The sequence below is a fragment of the Phalaenopsis equestris genome, unplaced genomic scaffold, assembly GCF_001263595.1.
Source record: "Phalaenopsis equestris unplaced genomic scaffold, ASM126359v1 Scaffold234350, whole genome shotgun sequence".
In the NCBI taxonomy this organism is placed as follows: domain Eukaryota; kingdom Viridiplantae; phylum Streptophyta; class Magnoliopsida; order Asparagales; family Orchidaceae; genus Phalaenopsis; species Phalaenopsis equestris.
In genome coordinates, this window is record NW_018252269.1 from 1 (window position 1) to 18,872 (window position 18,872).

The window sequence follows — 18,872 nt, forward strand, 5'->3', positions numbered from 1 at the left end:
TTCCCCCTTTTAAGCGCCGACAGGTATGTAGATTGAGAAAGTCATTGCATGCATGATTTGACAAATTCAGAAAAGCAGTGGTTGATGTGTCATCAACAGATCAATGTCGACCACACTGTTCTTTCAATGACATGTAAGTCACATTGATATTATTGTTGTATGTGAATGATATGATTTTCATGGTCATGATGAGGGAGAGATTGCTCAGTTGAAACAAGTTTGGGCAAAGAGTTTGAGGTGATAGGCCTGGGACAACTTAGATACTTCCTCGGGATTGAGGTGGCTCGTGAAGCATGAGGATTGTTCTATGAAAGTATGTGCTAGATTTGGTCACAGACCAAGCTTATTAGGATGCAAGTCTGCAGTTTCACCTATTGATCAGAAGGGAAAAATTGAGCGCAGAGGCGAGAGAGCCAATTTATTGCGAGAGGTACCAAAGGTTGGTAGATTGTCTCATCTATCTGAGACATACTCGTCCCGACATATCATTTGCAGTAAGTGTGGTGAGTAGTCGAATGCATGATCCGAGAAAAGATCACATGAATATAGTGCATAAGATAGGAGGTACTTGAAGAGTGCATCAGGGAAGAGGTTAATATTCAGAAAGAATGGACATGTAAGTATTAAGGGCTACTATGACTCTAACTAGTAGAATTGTATAGATGACAGAAGGTCCACATCTTGATACTGCATATTCGTAAGGAGCAACTTGGTCTCTTGGAAGAGCAAGAAAAAGTCAGTAGTAGCAAGGTCAACAACAGAGGTAGAATATAGGGTCATGGCCTTAGAAGCTGCCAACAAGATGTGGTTGAGAGCCTTATTGGCATAGCTCAAGCTGGAACAGCGAGCTCAAATGAAGTTGTGGTGCGACAACAAATCAGCAATCAGCATCTCCAACAACCCGGTGCAACATGATATAACCAAATATGTGGAGATTAATAGGTTCTTCATCAAGGAGAAGCAGAATAATGGACTACTGGAACTAAGTCCTATAGCCACTGAAGACCAAGTGGTTGACTGCCTCGCCAAAAGACTTAGCTCTTTATATTTGTCTAGGTTATGCAAAAATTGGGCTTTGCCCATCTTGAGAGGGAGTGTTGAGATTTGTATCTAATGTAGGGTCATATTTGTAAATAGAATAAGCCTAGGTATTTATTTGTAAATGATGTAAGGCTCTATATCAGCCCAAACAATTAATGAAATTGATAAGGTTTTCACGGCAAAAAATTCTTGAACAAAGAAAAATACAACACAACAATATAAACAATATAACAAAAACTTCATTTGGATCTAGTTGAAAGCCTAACAGAAATAAAAAGTGGCGGTTAGGGAGCGGAGCTTAGAGAGGTGGCGGCAAGGATAGGAAGACGTTTTCGGCTGTGGATGAGGGGCCGTAGTGTCTATGGGCAGCTAGAACAGCAAGGCAGCAGGGGAGGGTGGTCCAAACAACTCAGTTTGTGGTTTGACGGCAGCTGGATAGCAGAAAAATAGTATATTTGTTGTTTTTCGGATGGCTGTAGCGAGGAACGACGATTGGGAGTGATACAAAAAGGTTAGGGAAGCGTGGAGGCGGTTGTGCGGGGCATATGGGCTGGAATGGGTGAGAGGAGGTTGTATATGGAAAAACTGTAGAGAAAGCAACAATAGTTGTTTTGAGTGGCTGCAACAGAGACGGGGCAGTCGAGAACGATGTGGGGATGATGTGGAAAGGGACATGGAAGATAATCACCTCCTAGGGAAGGAGATAGAGTCGGAGCACCACTCGAATCCTCAAATACAGCCTTCGATGGAAAACAAAGATACAAGCGGCAGTCTCGAACAATCTCACACAAAACCTAACCTTGACTTACGAAAGCAGATAAAAATAAAGTGGAGAACTAAGAAGGGCCCAAGAGGACCGAAATTCTCCAAATAGAAAAAAAAAATATGGACCATTTCGATCCAGACAAGCAGTCCAATCACTATCTTTGACGTGAGATGCCCCGTGTCACGCCCCCACGTCAGTCTCCCATGTTTAAGGGAGCTTCGACCTCATCCTTCGAAGCTTCTGTCTCCTGATAGTATGACGTCTTATTGGCCACGTTTAAGGTGGCAGAGATAGTGTACAATCTCAATAAGTCAATCCTGTAAGAGTTGTCCTTCCGAAGCATATCCTAATCGAATAGATATTCGTCCTCTTTAGGCGGAACCTGCAGAACCTGAGCTTGTATTGTAGCTAGACGACTATTCTTACGAATCAAATCATGAGCCATCACATTCGTAAACTCTATCTTCCACTTCTCGTGTTCCGTTAAACATACTTGATGAACAAGTATGTAGTGAGTAATCAACTCCGAAATAAAATCAATGACAAACTAAGAAACTCTCACTAGCAACTACCCAAAAAAGGTCTCTTCTTCTTCTCTAGTATGACCTGATTCCCATTATATAATTTTCTTTTCCATCAAGCTCCTAAAGCAATTTTCAACATTGTGGTTCATCTATCATATCTGATCATCAGTCAGTTAGTACACTGTTGTTAACGCCCAAATAACTACATATAATCTTCCAATAGTGACAAAAATCTCATCTCTGACATGTTAGACCTCCCTCAGTGGGGATAACTCAAGAAGTGGACTATATTTATCAATAGTCTGAAATTCTCTTATCAAGAAATTGTTTTGTGTCTAATATCGGCTCCTCAAACTCAATCCTTTTGGACATCCAATGGCAGTCCTGTTAATGCTTCTCTTAACCTTTGCAAAAAGATAACTCGAGGCACCAGAATTTCATACACTGCATGAATACCCAATACCTATGACTCATTTTCTTTCAGAACAACTACTGTTAATTGAGTTGGAGTCACTCTCATATGGTCAACTAGACTAACTGGTGTGCCTTTCTTACCAGCTGGAAGTTGAAAATCTTCTCTAAAATCTTCATCTTCTCTAGACATTATTTATTTCAATTGATTCCTGATCAGTGAAAAAAATCATTCTCCTGGATTTGCATTCTGATTCAACATATACAAATCTACATCACTTAAAATACTTCCTCGTTGGGATGGATTAGAGAATGTGGATTGTTTCGACCTGTTCTATACTCTAAACTAGTGTCTCGTCTGGCGGTGTCAGCTTGGATGTTCCCATGTGGTACTCTGACTATACGAACATTGGGTTTAAACTCTATATATAAGATGTGGCAATCATTCGGTGATATTATTGTAACTGATGAAACCTTACGCACATATATTGCCTATAATGTGTGGATAAGTACCGGCAATGCATTTTTTTTTCATCTTAGAACAAGTAGTAACTCTTCCCTTCTCACTATTGAAGAATCTTCAAGTTCGCCCACCGTTGGGATGAACTCTTCCTTAAACTGCTGACAGCTAGTTACACCATTCCATTCAGCAAAATGTCCTAGCAGTCAAAGGCACATTCCAAGGCTCAGAGCCACTCAATGAACTCATCCAAATCCATATGTCCATCGAAATATGGCAAATTCACATTTACTTCAAAATCTAGATTTTTCCAATATTTCATGCAAACCTTCGGGGCAGTGATCCTTCATCTCGGAGATCCAATGGAAATTGTGTGCCCACTTTGAATGGTCTTCTCTCAAAGGCAGTGAGTCTGTGTTACAGTTGGAGGGTTTCCCACTGCATATCCTCCCCAAAAATCTTTCAAACACCTTTTTATTTATTCTCATAAACGGCATGGTGTCATTTCCTCTCGATCAAGCTTTCGGCTATCATCTACTTAGTGGCATGATTAGGATTTAGGTTTGGGTTGGCGAAAAAATATGTATGTGCTGATGTAGAGTGGGAAAGAAAATTTTTGGGTGGAGATAAAGATGGGTATAGGTGGATGCTAGGAATCCTAGGATAGGAGTAGGGTTAACTTGCTCTGATACTAAATGATATCGAAGTTAACCGAAATCAGAAAAAGAAAAATAAATATTAATACTGGAAGAAAATAGGTGATTACAATCAAATATATTTTAAAGGGAAAATACAACACACACGACACAAAAACCCACGTTAGGAAGATCTCGAGTGGTGATGGTGGTGGTGCATTTAGGAGGCTTGGAGAGGCGGCGGCAAGGTAGAGAAAGGGCCTCCAGCAGTGGATGAGGGGTGGTAGCAATTATGGGTGGCTGGAACCGAAGGGCAGCAAGGCACAATAGTCCAAACAGCGATAGTTTACTGTTTGGGGGAGGTAGGACAACAAGAAAACAACATACTTGTTATTTATTGTATGGCAGCAGTGAGAAATAGTGATTGGAAATGATGTGGAAAGGTTTTGGAATGGTGCAGACACCTGTCTGGGGTGGCAGCGAGGCTGAGAAGGGAGAAAGGCAGCTGGAAAAAAGGGAAATGCAAAGAAAAGCAGCAATAGCTGTTGTTTCGAGCGGCTGCAGCAGAGATGGGGCCGTTGGGAGCAATGTGGTGATGATGTGGAAGGAGAAAAGGAAGATAATCACCGCCTCGAGAAGGAAATATAGTCGAAGCACCACTCAAACCTTTTGATATAGCTCTACATACGAAAAGAAGACACCGGCGGCAGTCTTGAACAAACTCTCACAAAACCTAACCCTAGACTTTCACCAAAGAAAATATATAAGAAGAGAATAATTAGGAATGGCCCACAATGACCGACCAACTCATCAAAAGGGAAAAAATCCTGGTTAGGTTCGGTTAAGACAACCAGTCGGGTCCCTTCCTTCGATGTGGGATGCCTCGCATGTATGTCTCCTTGTCAACTACAATTAAGGATTTCTCAACTCCAAATAAGCCTCAAAACATCAAAAAACTTATGATAAAAGTAAAAAAGAATAAGGTTGCCTAGTTGAAATAGTGCAAAAATATCATAAATAAATTTAATGTTTAATTGAAAAAAGGCTTAATGGAGCTATAAAAATGGGGAAAATGTTATAACATAAGCATCGAGAGCCCATGAATATAATATGATCATCATGAGAAGAGTTTAACAAAATCTTTTGCTAAAAAAAATCTTATTCTAACATGCCAAGAGGTGATGAGCCCAACAAAATAGTCACTTGACAGCTATAAATCCAACAATAACATGCAAATTACCTTCATGTGTGGTTGACACAGAGAAAATTTTCCAATAAAAAGAGAGCAAGTGAAGCCTAGAATGCTCAGAAATCTCCTCATCAATCAAGAGAAGCAGGCTTACCCCAAAAAGATGACGGTTGTTTGTGTTAAATAGTGTCTAATTTCTAATAAAAAAATTAAAGAATTATTTAGTGGATGGAGAAAACATCTGCAACAATCGAACCAAGAATAACATTTGCAAAAAAACATTGGGGTTGAGACAAAAGAGACTCAACTGTTAGCGAAAAAGGGAGAGGAGTAACCTCAAAAGCATCAAAGGCCAAAGGGTAGAAGATGGTGACCTCCCCCGAGGGTCAATCAAGGCCATGGGATAATTCATTGTAGAAAGAGTTGGGAACTAAATAGGCTAATGATGAAACTAGAAGTTTAGAAGATCCTTTATCAATAATCAACGGAAGAGATCATACACATCACAAATAGAAGACAAAAAGCAAACATCTAGCACAAATGAAAAAGAAGACAATAGAACGATAAGTGTTGCATGGAGCCAGAAGGGTAAAGTGGGGTCATGATGCTCTGCATCAGCAATTACTCACAAGCCTAATCAGAATCCCATAAAACCTGCGCCTAAGCCACACAGAAAAATAACAATGGGAAACACAAGACGAGCAAATAGCAAATGAATCAGGGCAACGTGGACTCCGAGCTATGCAAGTGGCTCCACGTGAATGTTATTGTGTGAATCCCAATGTCCCGTACATTGCCGCACTGACTCCTATAAACCTATCTGCAAGCGAGAGCAATGAAGTCGTCCATTTGCTTCATTAAGAAAATCATGCCACGTAGTTTGGAAGGGAAGAACAAAGACAAGAGAGGAAAGCACCAAGCAACACAAGCGGCGCCATGAGTATGACGCTGTGTGGTGAAACAATAAACATCCCATAGATGTCATCCAGAGAAACCGCATGACAACCAATGTTTATGAGAGATTAGGCCTTAAGACATTCATGTTCATCCTCTAATTTTAAACTACTCTACAATCCAATTTATTTGACTTGGCTCAAACTAAAGAAAAATAAGTTAGGTTACCTTCCAGCTCTTAAAGACTCACAGCAATTCACTAGACCAGCTGAATAACGTTTGCAGTTGGTGATGCATTCCGTCTATCTAGAGCAGTACCAAACGGATTTAGATGCTATTTACAAGACCAAGGCTGCTTCAACAGGAAGGTAAATTTTAGAATAGGCCAAGGCTCGCATTTCAAAATTTTCTAAACAGTTAGTACAACAGATAGAGATGACAACCAATTGACTATATCTTGTAATAGCTTTATAGTCATCAGCCAAATAGAAATGAAGAAAACTTGTATAACCAATGAATCAAAACAAAAATTCATGTAGCAGTCAAATCAAGTAAGCCACGTGTACTTATGATATGCTGTAAGTCAAAAAAAGACCACAATATCATACATGAATTAGGTAAACAAGCTACAGAATTTATCTTGAACATAAAACAACTTGCCTTGTCATAGGAAAATGTATTTTCTTTAAGAATATGTCTTGCAACAATAGGATCAGAGATCACCACAAATGATTTTGGTCCAAATGCAAGTTTGTAAACCGAACCAAGCTGCAAAATAACACAGAATGTTGAAAGGCGCAAAATAATCCACTCTATTGACAAATGCTCATCATGGTCTTAATGTAAGCAATTAATGGAATATAATAACATCAAAAACAAGCTTCAGCCAAAACGCTTGCTATTTGGAAAGCCCTTCCAACTGACATGGATGAAATAGAGGCCACATTAGAAAAGGAAGCATAGTTTATGATAGAAGAATTGTCAAGGTATGCAAAAGAAAAGGAGAAGATCAGAGGAAGAATTCCACTGTCATTGGCAGCGAAAGTTTCTGACAGTAATAGTTGTACATTTGAGAAAACAGCTGTAGAAAAGGATGGTACTAACAAGTTAGTGGGATTATGTAGGTGAAAGTATGATCTATGATAAAACTCGTATGAGTCTTATGGTTCAAATGATGGGCTACTAGGTATGGCAAACAGAGAGTAAGGATGGAAAACAAAGTGAAATTTTTCTTGTGACTTGCTTTCACAGGGAAGTGGCGTTCAATTCATTCAGGCACGGATGTGATTACTATAATTCACCTGGATTCGAGTAAAATGCTATATCTAACTGGATGAGAATACATATAATCTGTTAGGCACAGGCTGAAATGCAAGAAGAGAGCAGCATAGCTATAAATTTTAATGAACGGACAAAAATGTTGTGTCAGCACCAAATGGCAGTCAATATAAGACCTGATAATCAAGGTATGCTGTCAGTAATATCTAGAGAATCAATTTTAATAGATAGCATCCACGCATACATGAACCCCTTCCCAGTTGTGCCTGGTTGTAAGTATAACGTTAGAACTGTTAGAAGATACTTCTATAGATAAAGGAAAAAACGCAAAGGAAAAAAATATTAATTATGAAAATAATCAAGGTAAAAAATTCAAAGGATAATCCGAGGACAATGTTGTATATTAAGTTCATCAAACCTGAAAAAGGAAAATAATTGATAATGTTCATTCATGGGATAACGAAGTACATATTTATCTGCTATTGGTGTCATAAAATTGAACATGTAGGACAGGCTATACCCAGCTGCCTCGAGAGTGTTTGTTTAATTCTATTCTCATTTCCCACACTATGCTTCTTAGTACAACAAGACAACCGAACTGGACGTTAGTAGTATCAATGTTGAAGTATGCTGAGCAATTAATTTTCAAGAAATGAAAAGTAGCATAAAATAGTAAATGCAAAAGAATGCAATTCATATTCCCTAAATTGGAATTTTGGATGCACAATGGCGATTGTAATAGTGCATTAAGATGGAACTTTATAATCTTATTTAAAGCAGATGGCATGAATACGTGCAATTGATAGTAACAAAATCACTCATGGGACTGAACAGTAAAATGATGGAGCAATGAGAAAGGAGAGTTGGCACCTCTAAAAACCAATCATACAGCTTAAAGAATAGGGGCCGACCAAACAAATCTGTCACAGCACCTTCAGCAATCGGCATAGATCCTAGCTTTCCACCGCTTAAGATGTTTGTAAGAAGATTGCTTGCATTGTCAAGAAGATTTCTTTTCACTTTAGATTCTTCATTAGAACTGGACAATGAATTCACTTTATTTTCATCTGTAGTAGTCGATTGGCATCTACATAAATGCACCGCATCATTGATATTCATGATTCTCTCACATAAGTATTATGAAATGAGATTATAGACATAACATAAAATGAATTATAAAAAAGAATAGACCAGAAATGATCATGTCCGTGGTTTTAGTGTTTCAATTTGATATCAGTGTTGCAATTTTGTTTCAGTTCAAATCGATCAAAAACTCATTAATATTTTCAGCTCGACTATTTCACAAGTTCTGACAGAAACTTAAAGAGTTTTAATTGAGCATAGTAAGTTTTTGATTGAAACTTCAGAGTTTGGCTAAAACTTATATTTTTAATAAAGTTTTACTAAACTCTTACGTACTAGCAATTTAAGCTAGAATTCTATCAGTAAGGTCCTATCATATTTCATGTATAGCATAACTTGAATTCTAATTAGATAATTTTTTTTTATATACCCGTGTAATAGTTTATAATAAAAATGTAAGAGAAATCAAATCTAATGAAACTACCAAAACTATATAAATGAAAAATTTTACAATAAAAATTTCAAACGTAAGTTCAATCACCTTCTAGCAGCCAAAAGGAGCAAAATATCTCGACAAACAAAAATGACTGAAGACATAAGGTTAGAGCCATTAAGAGGCATGAAATAATTCATTGGCATAAACGATGCAGTCTAGTATCCTACAAAAAACTTTAAAAGAAAATCTAAATTGTTTCTTAGTGACACCTGATGCCATTAACTGGACTATTTCATTCAGCTCTACATCATCCCAATTGTAGCTACTGGAATAGTGATAACTATATTATCACGTAATGTGAATATACTCCTGATTTGGGGCTCTAATTAATTTTCTCAAAGCCCAACCTCCCCACACTCCATACAAGCAAAAGTGTGTTGAGTACAGACATAAGAAATCACTGAGTTCGATCAACTTTTGGAATATCGGACAACCAATCTAATTCAGTGTCTTGGTTTATTATATTGATATTGTTCAAAATGCAAACAGCCAACTCAACTGTTGATGCAGACGGCACAACAAATTCAGAACTTTTAGCAGGCGGAGGCAAGTTCCATATACGTTATGAAAGATGGACTTTTGAGCAACTTAAACGTCAGAGACTCCGAGTAGTTGTTAAATGCAGCAACAGTGAACTGTCCATAAAACTAGAATTCCGAGTATGAGGAAGGTCACCTATCAACTCCAACACAAAATGTAGGTGGGGCGGCTGACCTTTAACAGTACAATAAAATCTTCCGCTATAAATTATGGAAGAAGCGTCATTATACAATGGCCTTCACGGCCATGTTTGAGTACAGTCGTTAAACACGTTAAAACAAGAACAGAAATTCTAACTACATGACGTGTCAAACTCATCAAAGCAAGCCAATTTTAGTTGAAAAATAGTTAGAAATTCAACATATTTTCCTTTTTGACCTAATAACCAAATTTCAAGTCTATTAAAAAAAAAGGAAGTCCTATCCTCTTCCTTAAGTCAACAGTATGTTACACCCAAATCTACCCACAAAGAACCTAAAATAAAAAAAAATAAAAAAATCATTAGCTCTTCCATTATCCATAAACATGCTGAATCAAAAGTTCGAAGCACCGCAAAAAGCAATAAAATACCAATAAAGACTCAAGGGTGAGAAAGATTCACCTGAGAATCTGAGGCCCATTCTTCCGATAAATTAATTTGGAATAAAGAACAAATAAAGGGGTTCTAGGCTGGGGGGCTTGGTGGCAGGGTAGAGCGGTGGTACCATATCCAGGAAACGGAAGCTGCAGAAGCGCCGTCGAATTCATCGTCGATGGCAGCGGTTCAAAGGAGGAGAAATAGCACGACGACGGATGGAAACAACGTTTCTGAACAGAAATTACGAGAGCTCACGGTCTCAGTGGACATTAGCGATGGCTGTAGAGAGGCTTCGGCCACAATCCATAAGCGACGGTTCCTCCCTTGCCCATTCATCTGTCAAAACTCATGGAGCTGTTTAGCTTAAAAGCAATAGAACTCAGTAACCTCTTAATTTGAAATTGATAAGACTGAAACGTATTGAATTTGTAGTATAATTATAATATTATATGCTAATGTTATAATTAATAAAGTAAATTTATTTTATTTTTTAATTATTTCTAATTATATAAATATTAATTAATAATTTATTAAGTTAGTCACTCATTAATTATAATTTCATCAAACTAGTTAATCATTGAATATTAATTTATTATTATGAAATAAGCACAAGATAATATCTTGGTTAAGAAATTCAATAAATAATAATTTTTATTTACTCAATTTACATAAAAGTAATTCTAATTAAATATACTTTTGTTTTATCATATTAAGCATTAAAAGTGGTTTTATTTCCAATAAATTTTATTTACATTAATTGAATCATAATTGAAGTAACAAATTTCCTTATTTAATTATTCATTAATAACTTAAAATTTTAATCAAACATTACACGAGAGAACGTTATTTGTAGTATTTACAAAATTCCTCGTCTTCTTCCTTTCATAGTACATCGAAAATCTTTTTCCTCATGATGGGAGTGTTAGTGTTATCATAATTCTATCTTTTGAATTTTACACTATCCCAAGTTATCTTAGTCATCTCCTTCCTAGAATCACATAAATTTAGCTTCTCTAAAATCGACTACAATGACTATAATGAATTTGATCTCATTTGTCGCGTTCATTATATATTTCTCTTAATCTTAGTAACCTTTTTTTCTACTCTTTTTGAAAATTTTATGTTGAAAATAAGCTTTGATCCTTAAGTCTTCTCTTTGAGATTTTTTTTGTTTTGAGCTTCATTTATAGGATTTAGGGGGAACATTTTGAAAAGGATAAAACTATGAAGCTGACAGAATCATAAATTTTTCTGCCCTTCCTAAAAAGGATGTTGAACTGTCATTGTACATTATCATGTAGACTTGCAAAAATAATAAGCAAAAGTAGAAAATATGTTGCCTTCACAATCCCTACTGACAATCAAAGAATTTTTCCATGGACTTCATTTTAAGATTACTAAGAACATTTTATTGGCATGATAATTTTTATAATTATTATATATATTCTCCCAAAGATTGTACTTCTTATCATATTCAAAAACTAATGACACCTCTCGCATAGAAAAACTTTTTCTCAAGAAAATTATTAAACTACTGATGCCACCTAGAATGTGCGCATAAATATATGTATAATTATTTTAATTTCAATGTCTTGGGGCGGCGCTAAATACTTGATCCGACCCGTAATTACCCAGATATTTAATTTCTTGGCCAAAAATTTGACCCAATTTACTTAGGAGGCTAATGTGCAAAATGGATATATCATAGAATTTAGAATTGATTTATATTTTATACACTAAAGGTTCTACGCAAGTATACTGATTGTTATAAGTAGTATATGGTTTTCTTTTAAGACCAGAGAGTTGATCCCACAGAGAAGCGAGGTAAGAACCATTTGTTTAATTCTAATTTGCTATTGTCCGGTCTTAGGTTTGGAATGACTATTAAGGCAGTTTTTCTAATAACGACTCTTAAATACAAACCTAAATCTAAAGATAAACCTAACTAGAGAAATTGGTTTGAACAATTTTGAGAAGTTAAAAACTACCTTTCTCAGGTGATGTCCTTGATCATATGTTGAAATAAAATGCTTAGAATTTAATGTGGTTGATGCTAAATAAGAGCATACATATTCTTTACCCCTTCCGAGCATAAAGAGCCTTAGCTAATCTAAAGTTAGTTTCATCTTGTATGGTTATACTGAGTAGATTCTAGCTTCTCGCTTCTAGATTACCCACTGTGCCCTCTCTATATGACTAACCAGAGATCCTTAGTTCCAACTTTAGACCAAATTGGTAAAGGATCTAACCCATCTCCCTAGAAACACCAATTATACACTCATCAAAACTTATCTCCCTATTTATTTGTCCTCACACTTGAAAGTTGCAACGACTCCATCCAACGTTTAGTGTGGTACCACTATTTGGTGAAATCATAGCCCTCTTGGGTCATTATATTTCGCAATGGATTTTAACATCACAAATGACTAGTTTATAAAGTAAATTAAGAACCGGTGAAGATGTCATCACATTAATGAAATAAGAGTAGATCTAAGCAAATATAAATTCCTAAACATGCATCTAAACATGCATCCATTTCACATGCATCCATTTCATTGCAAAAGAAAAGTAAAATGAACATGATGGCATAATCATTAAAAGAATTGATAGAATTATATAATAAATTATGTGCCAACAAGGAACATATGTTTACCTACCCTCTTCTGAGTGTATAGGTACGCTTAGTATTCTATTTGTTTTATGCAACTATTAGTCACCTAGATACTCCTAATAGAAATAGATTATTAATTATGTCTCCTTAAAAGTTGCATTACCACCTAAACTATTTTACCATAACCAACCGGGCAATGTGAGTGCACTCAAGTTACAAGATCACTACTTTCCCGATTCTTAGTTTCTCTTACAACAGATTTTAACATGACCTATTGTCACTTAAGTTAGGTCAATGAAGTAAAGAAGATATTACTCATCTCATTAAAATAAAATTTATTATATCATTAAACAAATTTTCTTACACATATCACTACTTCGTATCAAAATAAATGAGTAAAAAAAATATTCATCAAGCATAGATAAAACACAACACAAAACTTCATTAAATGAAAACAAATCCACTAAATTTGTTTACATTAATTACAAGATAATGAAGAACACAATACCTGGATTCTTTCCTCTAAAAGTAAGATGAAAACCTTCGGGTTTTAACATTAATCCATAATTTAAGGAGAAAAAGTTATCTATAGAAGAAGTGGTGTTACAAATGGGAAATTAGTTACAAAGTCAAGGAGCTATAATTATAAATATTGAGAATCAATTGAGACAAATAGAAAATTCATTAAGTAATAGATCCCAAGGAACACTTCTTAGTAATACTAAAGTAAATCCTAATGACCATAATAAAGAGCAAGTAAAAGCCATTCAACTTAGAAGGAGAAGATAATTGGAAGGTAGAGTTCAAAAAGAGACTAAAGTAGAGAGAAAAAAAAATGAAGAGCCTGAAGAGGATGCTCTAAAAGGTTTGGAGAGACCTATTTCTCCACTTAAAGTTAACTTGAAAAAACCACCACCTTCATTTCCTCAAAGACTCCGTCAACAAAGATTGGATAACAATTTTCAAAATTTTTAAAAATTTTAAGAAGCTTACAATTAATATTCCATTTACTGAAGCCTTAGAATAAATGTCGAGCTATATGAACTTTATGAAGGATATTCATAATACGAAAAGGAAGTTCAAAGATAACAAGATTGTTGCACATAGTGAGAAGTGCAGTGCTATAATTCAGAAAAAGCTTCATAAAAAGCTTAAAGATCTTGGTAACATCACAATTCCATGTGCAATAGGAGACAGATTTTATGGGAAAGCATTATTTTATTTAGGTGTAAGCATTAAACTTATGTCATTATCAATGTTTAAAAGATTGAGATTAGGAGAAATATCCCCTACTATGGTAACTTTGCAGTTAGCAGATCGTTTAATAACATATCCTAAAGGAGTTATAGAAGATGTCATAGTGATTATAGAAGTTATAGAAGATGTCATAGTGAAAGTAGATCAATTTATCTTTCTTGTTGATTTCATTGTGTTAGATATAAAGGAAGTTAAGGAGATACCTATCATTTTAAGGACACCTTTTCTGGCTACAGAAAGAGCAATGATAGATGTACAGAAAGGGGAATTAACTATGTGCGTCAATGATCAGAAATTAACATTTAATATTTCTAAATCAATAAAATGTCCTACAAAAGGTAAAGATGATGAATGCCATAGAATGATTGTGATAAGATATTTAAGTGAATGTCATTTAGTGAATGTCATTTCAAAAAATGTCATTTCAAAACAACTTGTGAAGAGAAATATGAAATGAAAGAGTTGGAACGCAAGCAAGAAGAGGAATTATATTAATTTGAAGATTTTTATAAGGAAGATTCAAATTAAGTTCGAGAAAGTTTTAAATTTTTTGACATGACAGAAAAAGATAAATATTTTAGTCCATCGATTGAAAAACCTCATAAACTTAAGTTGAAGTTAATTCATGAACATTTAAAGTATGTCTTTTTAGGTGATTCCTCAACATTACATTTTATAATTTCCTCAAAATTAACTACATAAGAAGAAATGAGTTTAATGAAAACTTTAAAGAGTTATAGGAAAGCCTTTGGACAGAGAATTGCTGATATAAAAGGAATCAGATCTTCAATTTGTATGCATAAAATTCATATGGAAGAGAACTACAAAATCAGGGTTGTTCCTCAAAGGAGATTGAATCCTATTATGAAAGAGGTTGTTAAGAAAGAAAATTTAAAGTGATTAGATGCTGGAATTATCTACCCTATTTCAGATAATGCATGATTTAGTCCAATTCAATGTGTTCCTAAGAAAGGAGGAGTGATCGTGACTATGAATGAACATAATGAGTTAATACCAATAAGATAAGTGTCAGGGTGGTGAATATGCATTGATTATGGAAAATTAAGTCTCGACACTAGGAAAGATCATTTTCCAATTCCCTTTCTATATCAAATGTTGGATAGACTAGCTAGGCATAAATACTTGTATTTTTTGGATGGATATACTCGTTATCACCAAATACAAATAGCTCATAAGGATCAAGAGAAAATATTTTTTACCAGCCCTTATGGTACATTTGCTTTTAGAAGAATGCCCTTTGGTTTATGTAATGCCCCTGTTACATTTACAAGATGTATGATGGCTATTTTCTGTTATATAATTAAAAAAGGAATTGAAGTTTTTATGGATGATTTTTTAGTGTTTGGAACTTAATTTGAATCATGTTTGGAACATTTATCAAAAGTTCTTAAGCGCTGGGAAGAAACACATTTAGTCCTCAACTAGAAAAAATGCCAATTATGGTAGTAGGAGGAATTATTTTAGGACATCAGATTTCAGAAAATGGTATAGAAGTAGACCTTGCAAAAATTTAAGTGATTGCTAATTTACGTTACCCAACAAGTGTAAGGGAAATTAAAATTTTTTAGAACATGTTGGATTCTACATGTGGTATATTAAAGTTTTTTTCAAAAATTGCTAAGCCTATATGCAATTTTCTTGAAAAAGATGTAATTTTTAATTTTGATAAGGAGTGCCTAAATTCTTTTGAGTTATTAAAAGAAAAATTAGTCACTGCAGCAATTATTATTTCACTAGATTGGGAAAAACTTTTTGAACTTATGTGTGATGCAGTGATTATGCTATTGGAGCTATTTTAGTACAAAAGTATGATAAGATTTTCAAAGTAATATACTACGCTAATAGAACACTTAATGAAGCTCAAACTAACTATACCACAACTGAGAAAGAGTTATTATTAGTAGTATATGCTTTGGATAAATTCAGATCATACTTAATTGGAACTAAATGTGTTGTGCATACCGATCATTCTGCTATTGATTACTTAATGAAAATTAAGAATGCAAAACCAAGACTGATAAGATGGATTCTTCTTTTGCAAGAATTTGACTTTGAAATAGTAGATCAAAAGGAAGCTAAGAATCAAATTGCTGATCATCTATCCAAGCTTGAATTAGAAAAACCTCTCTGTTTTGAAAAAGAAATTAATGAACATTTTCCAGATGAAGAATTATTTAGTGTTAATGAGTGGTGTGTTTCATGGTATGTTGACATTGTGAACTTCATTGTTTGTGATATTATACCCTATGGAATGAGATACCAACAGATGAGGAAATTTTTATTGGAAGCTAAGACCTATTTTTTGGATGACCTGTTTTTAGATAAACAAAGAAAGGATCTTATTATTCGAAGATGTGTGCCTTTAGAAGAAACTTATGAAATAATCTAAAGATATCATAATTCTGATTTGGGGAACATTTTGGTGTTGATAAAATAACGTACAAAAATTTGCAATCTGGATTTTATTGGTCTACAATCTTTAGAAATATTAATGCTTATATCAAAACTTGTGATCGATGTCAATGAGTAGACAATATTTCTATGAGAAATGAGATGCCCCATAATTATGCGTTGGATGTTGAAATATTTGATGTTTGGGGATTAGATTTCATGGGAACATTTACATCATTTTTTAGAAAATTATATATATTGTTAGCAGTAGACTATGCATCCAAATTGATAGAAGCTGTTGCTTTACCTCGATGTGATGCTTAAAGTATTGTAAAGTTTTTAAGAACAAACATATTTTGTAGATTTAGGATGTTGAGAGTGATCATAATTGATGGGGGAAATCATTTCAGAAATGCAATGATGGAATATTAAAGAAATATCATATCTACCTTTGAATTGCTACTGCTTATCATCCTCAAACAAGTGGTTTGACTGAATTATCCAATTGTGAAATTAAAAGAATATTGGAGTGAAATTAAATTATCCAATTGTGAAATTAAAAGAATATTGGAAAAATCTGTGAATCCAATGAAAATAGATTGATGAGTCAAACTTAACTATGCTTTGTGGGCTTATGGGATTGCATATAGAACTCCTATAAGAATGTTTCCATATAGACTAATATTTGGGAAAACTTGTCATTTATCTGTTGAACTTGAGCATAAAGTATATTGAGCTATATAAGAATTTAATTACAATTTAAAGGATGCTGGTGATAAAAGACTATTGCAATTAAATGAGCTTGAAGAGAAAATGAATGAATCTTATGAGAGTGCTAAAATTTTATAAAAAAAAAGATGAAGATGTGGCATGATCGGAGGATTTTTATTAAAAATTTTGAGCTAGGGAAACAAGTTTTGCTATATAATGCAAGGTTAAGATTATTTCCAGAAAAAATTAAGTCCAGGTGGATGGGCCCATTTATTGTGATGAAATTTTATCCCTACGGAGCTGTGGATATCAAAGATCTCAAAACTGATAAAATATTCAAAATGAATGGTCAAAGGATGAAACCCTACTTTTTAAGGAATCAACTTAAATTGAATGATCTTATGTTGTTGGGTAAACTAGATTAAGCACTGGTTACGTCGGGCAAACGACATTAAACCAAGTGTTTTATGGGAGGCAACCCATAGTTATTTGTGTGTTTGTTTTGAATGTTATGTTGTTATATTTGATTTAGAAAACTTTGGTAGTATATTGAATATATAATGATTTAGTAATCATTTTAAGACCTTAAAAGTTGATTTAGACATGTTAGAATGAGTTTTTGGATGTTAAGCTCACCCGTGCTAAATTAAGAACTGGCACTTAAGGACCAACATTTGACGCTTAAGCGCAACAGTTTACTAAACATGCTAAATTATCTTTCTAGAAGTTTTAAACATGGTTTAGTGGGTTTAAACGTGGGTAAGTGGTCTCAAAATGTGTATAGTAGTTTTAGGTTTGTTCTAGAGCCTATAAATAGAAGGGAATAAAGAGAATTCTCACCCCACTTCAATTTTAACCCTAAATTCTAAGTGAAGTGTGAGAGTTCTTGGAAAGATGTCATCTTGGGAGAGTGATTTGAAGAAGGAGGAAGCTATGAAGAAGAAATTCATTAGGCAGCGTGTGTAAGAGTTATACAACGGTTTCCTAGACTTTAGTATCGTAGGGATAGCGGAGAAAATCATTAAAATTAGGGCTGACATGGCTTCAATTGAAGTGAAAGTGATGGAAGTTAATGCACATCTGAAGCATCTGGGATGGCAACTTAAGATTCAATTTAGCCATAATATTTTTGTGGAAGAAGTGAACAAGGCTATGTATTTGAGAAACAGATGGATTGAAGAAGACTCAACCAGAGTTCTTCGTCACCGTCCTTCTATCAAATTTATATTCCAAATGCCCAAGGAGAGACTAATGATAAGCTATGATTCGTTCCACCGGAAGGAGAGTGGAATTAAGTTCTTTGTTTAATGTTTATGTGTTTAGTGTTTGTTTAATTGTGTTAAGTATGTTTTGTGTGTTTTTAATGTTATGATTGTTTAGTGTTTGTGTTAGGAACTATCTCATCCAAGTCTCTTAGGATTAAGAAATTATGTTTTGAAACTATTTGTAATAGTTTGTGAATTAATATAAATGTTTTATTGTGTTAAATTTCATATTATTTTGTGTTGAATCGAATTAGTTAAGATTGGTGAATATTGAGGAAGAGGAGGGTTGAAAGGTAAGAAAATAGTTATTAAAGATTTATAAGATCATTTTTTAGTGGTTTACTTAGGCTAGAAGTGCATGTTACCTAAAACCAAAAATATCAAAATTTATGCATTGGCGCCTAAGCGCCAAGACCCTGTGCTTAAGCATAGGCTAACCCAAGAGATTAGCGCTTACGCGCCGAATCATTCACGCTTAAGCGCCGTGTTGACCTCATTTTTGGTTGAGGTTTAGTTTTTTTCCTCTTTAGTAGCCTAAGGTCTAGCCATAGGACTTTTCCTGTTGACTATTCCTAGAAAACTAGACTTGAAACCCTCACCATTAGAAATTCTACCCTCTTCTTTACTCAACCTGGAGTTCCACATATTGCTCCCAACCTCTATGTACTTAGTAGGTGGGGTCACTGTGGGGAAACTCAAGATGAGTCACCCTTAGGATTGCT

At 34.7% G+C, this 18,872-nt stretch overlaps 1 protein-coding gene across 1 annotated transcript; it reads right to left on the minus strand.

The window, feature by feature from the left end:
- Positions 1-6,579: 6,579 nt before the first annotated feature.
- Positions 6,580-10,292, minus strand: LOC110038921 (cytochrome P450 97B2, chloroplastic-like; the record flags this gene model as incomplete). The annotated part of the gene is given in 3 exon segments (XM_020743847.1): positions 6,580-6,688; positions 8,069-8,285; positions 9,919-10,292. Coding segments are annotated over 3 exon segments (472 nt in total), but the record flags the coding sequence as incomplete, so codon positions are not given.
- Positions 10,293-18,872: the final 8,580 nt, after the last annotated feature.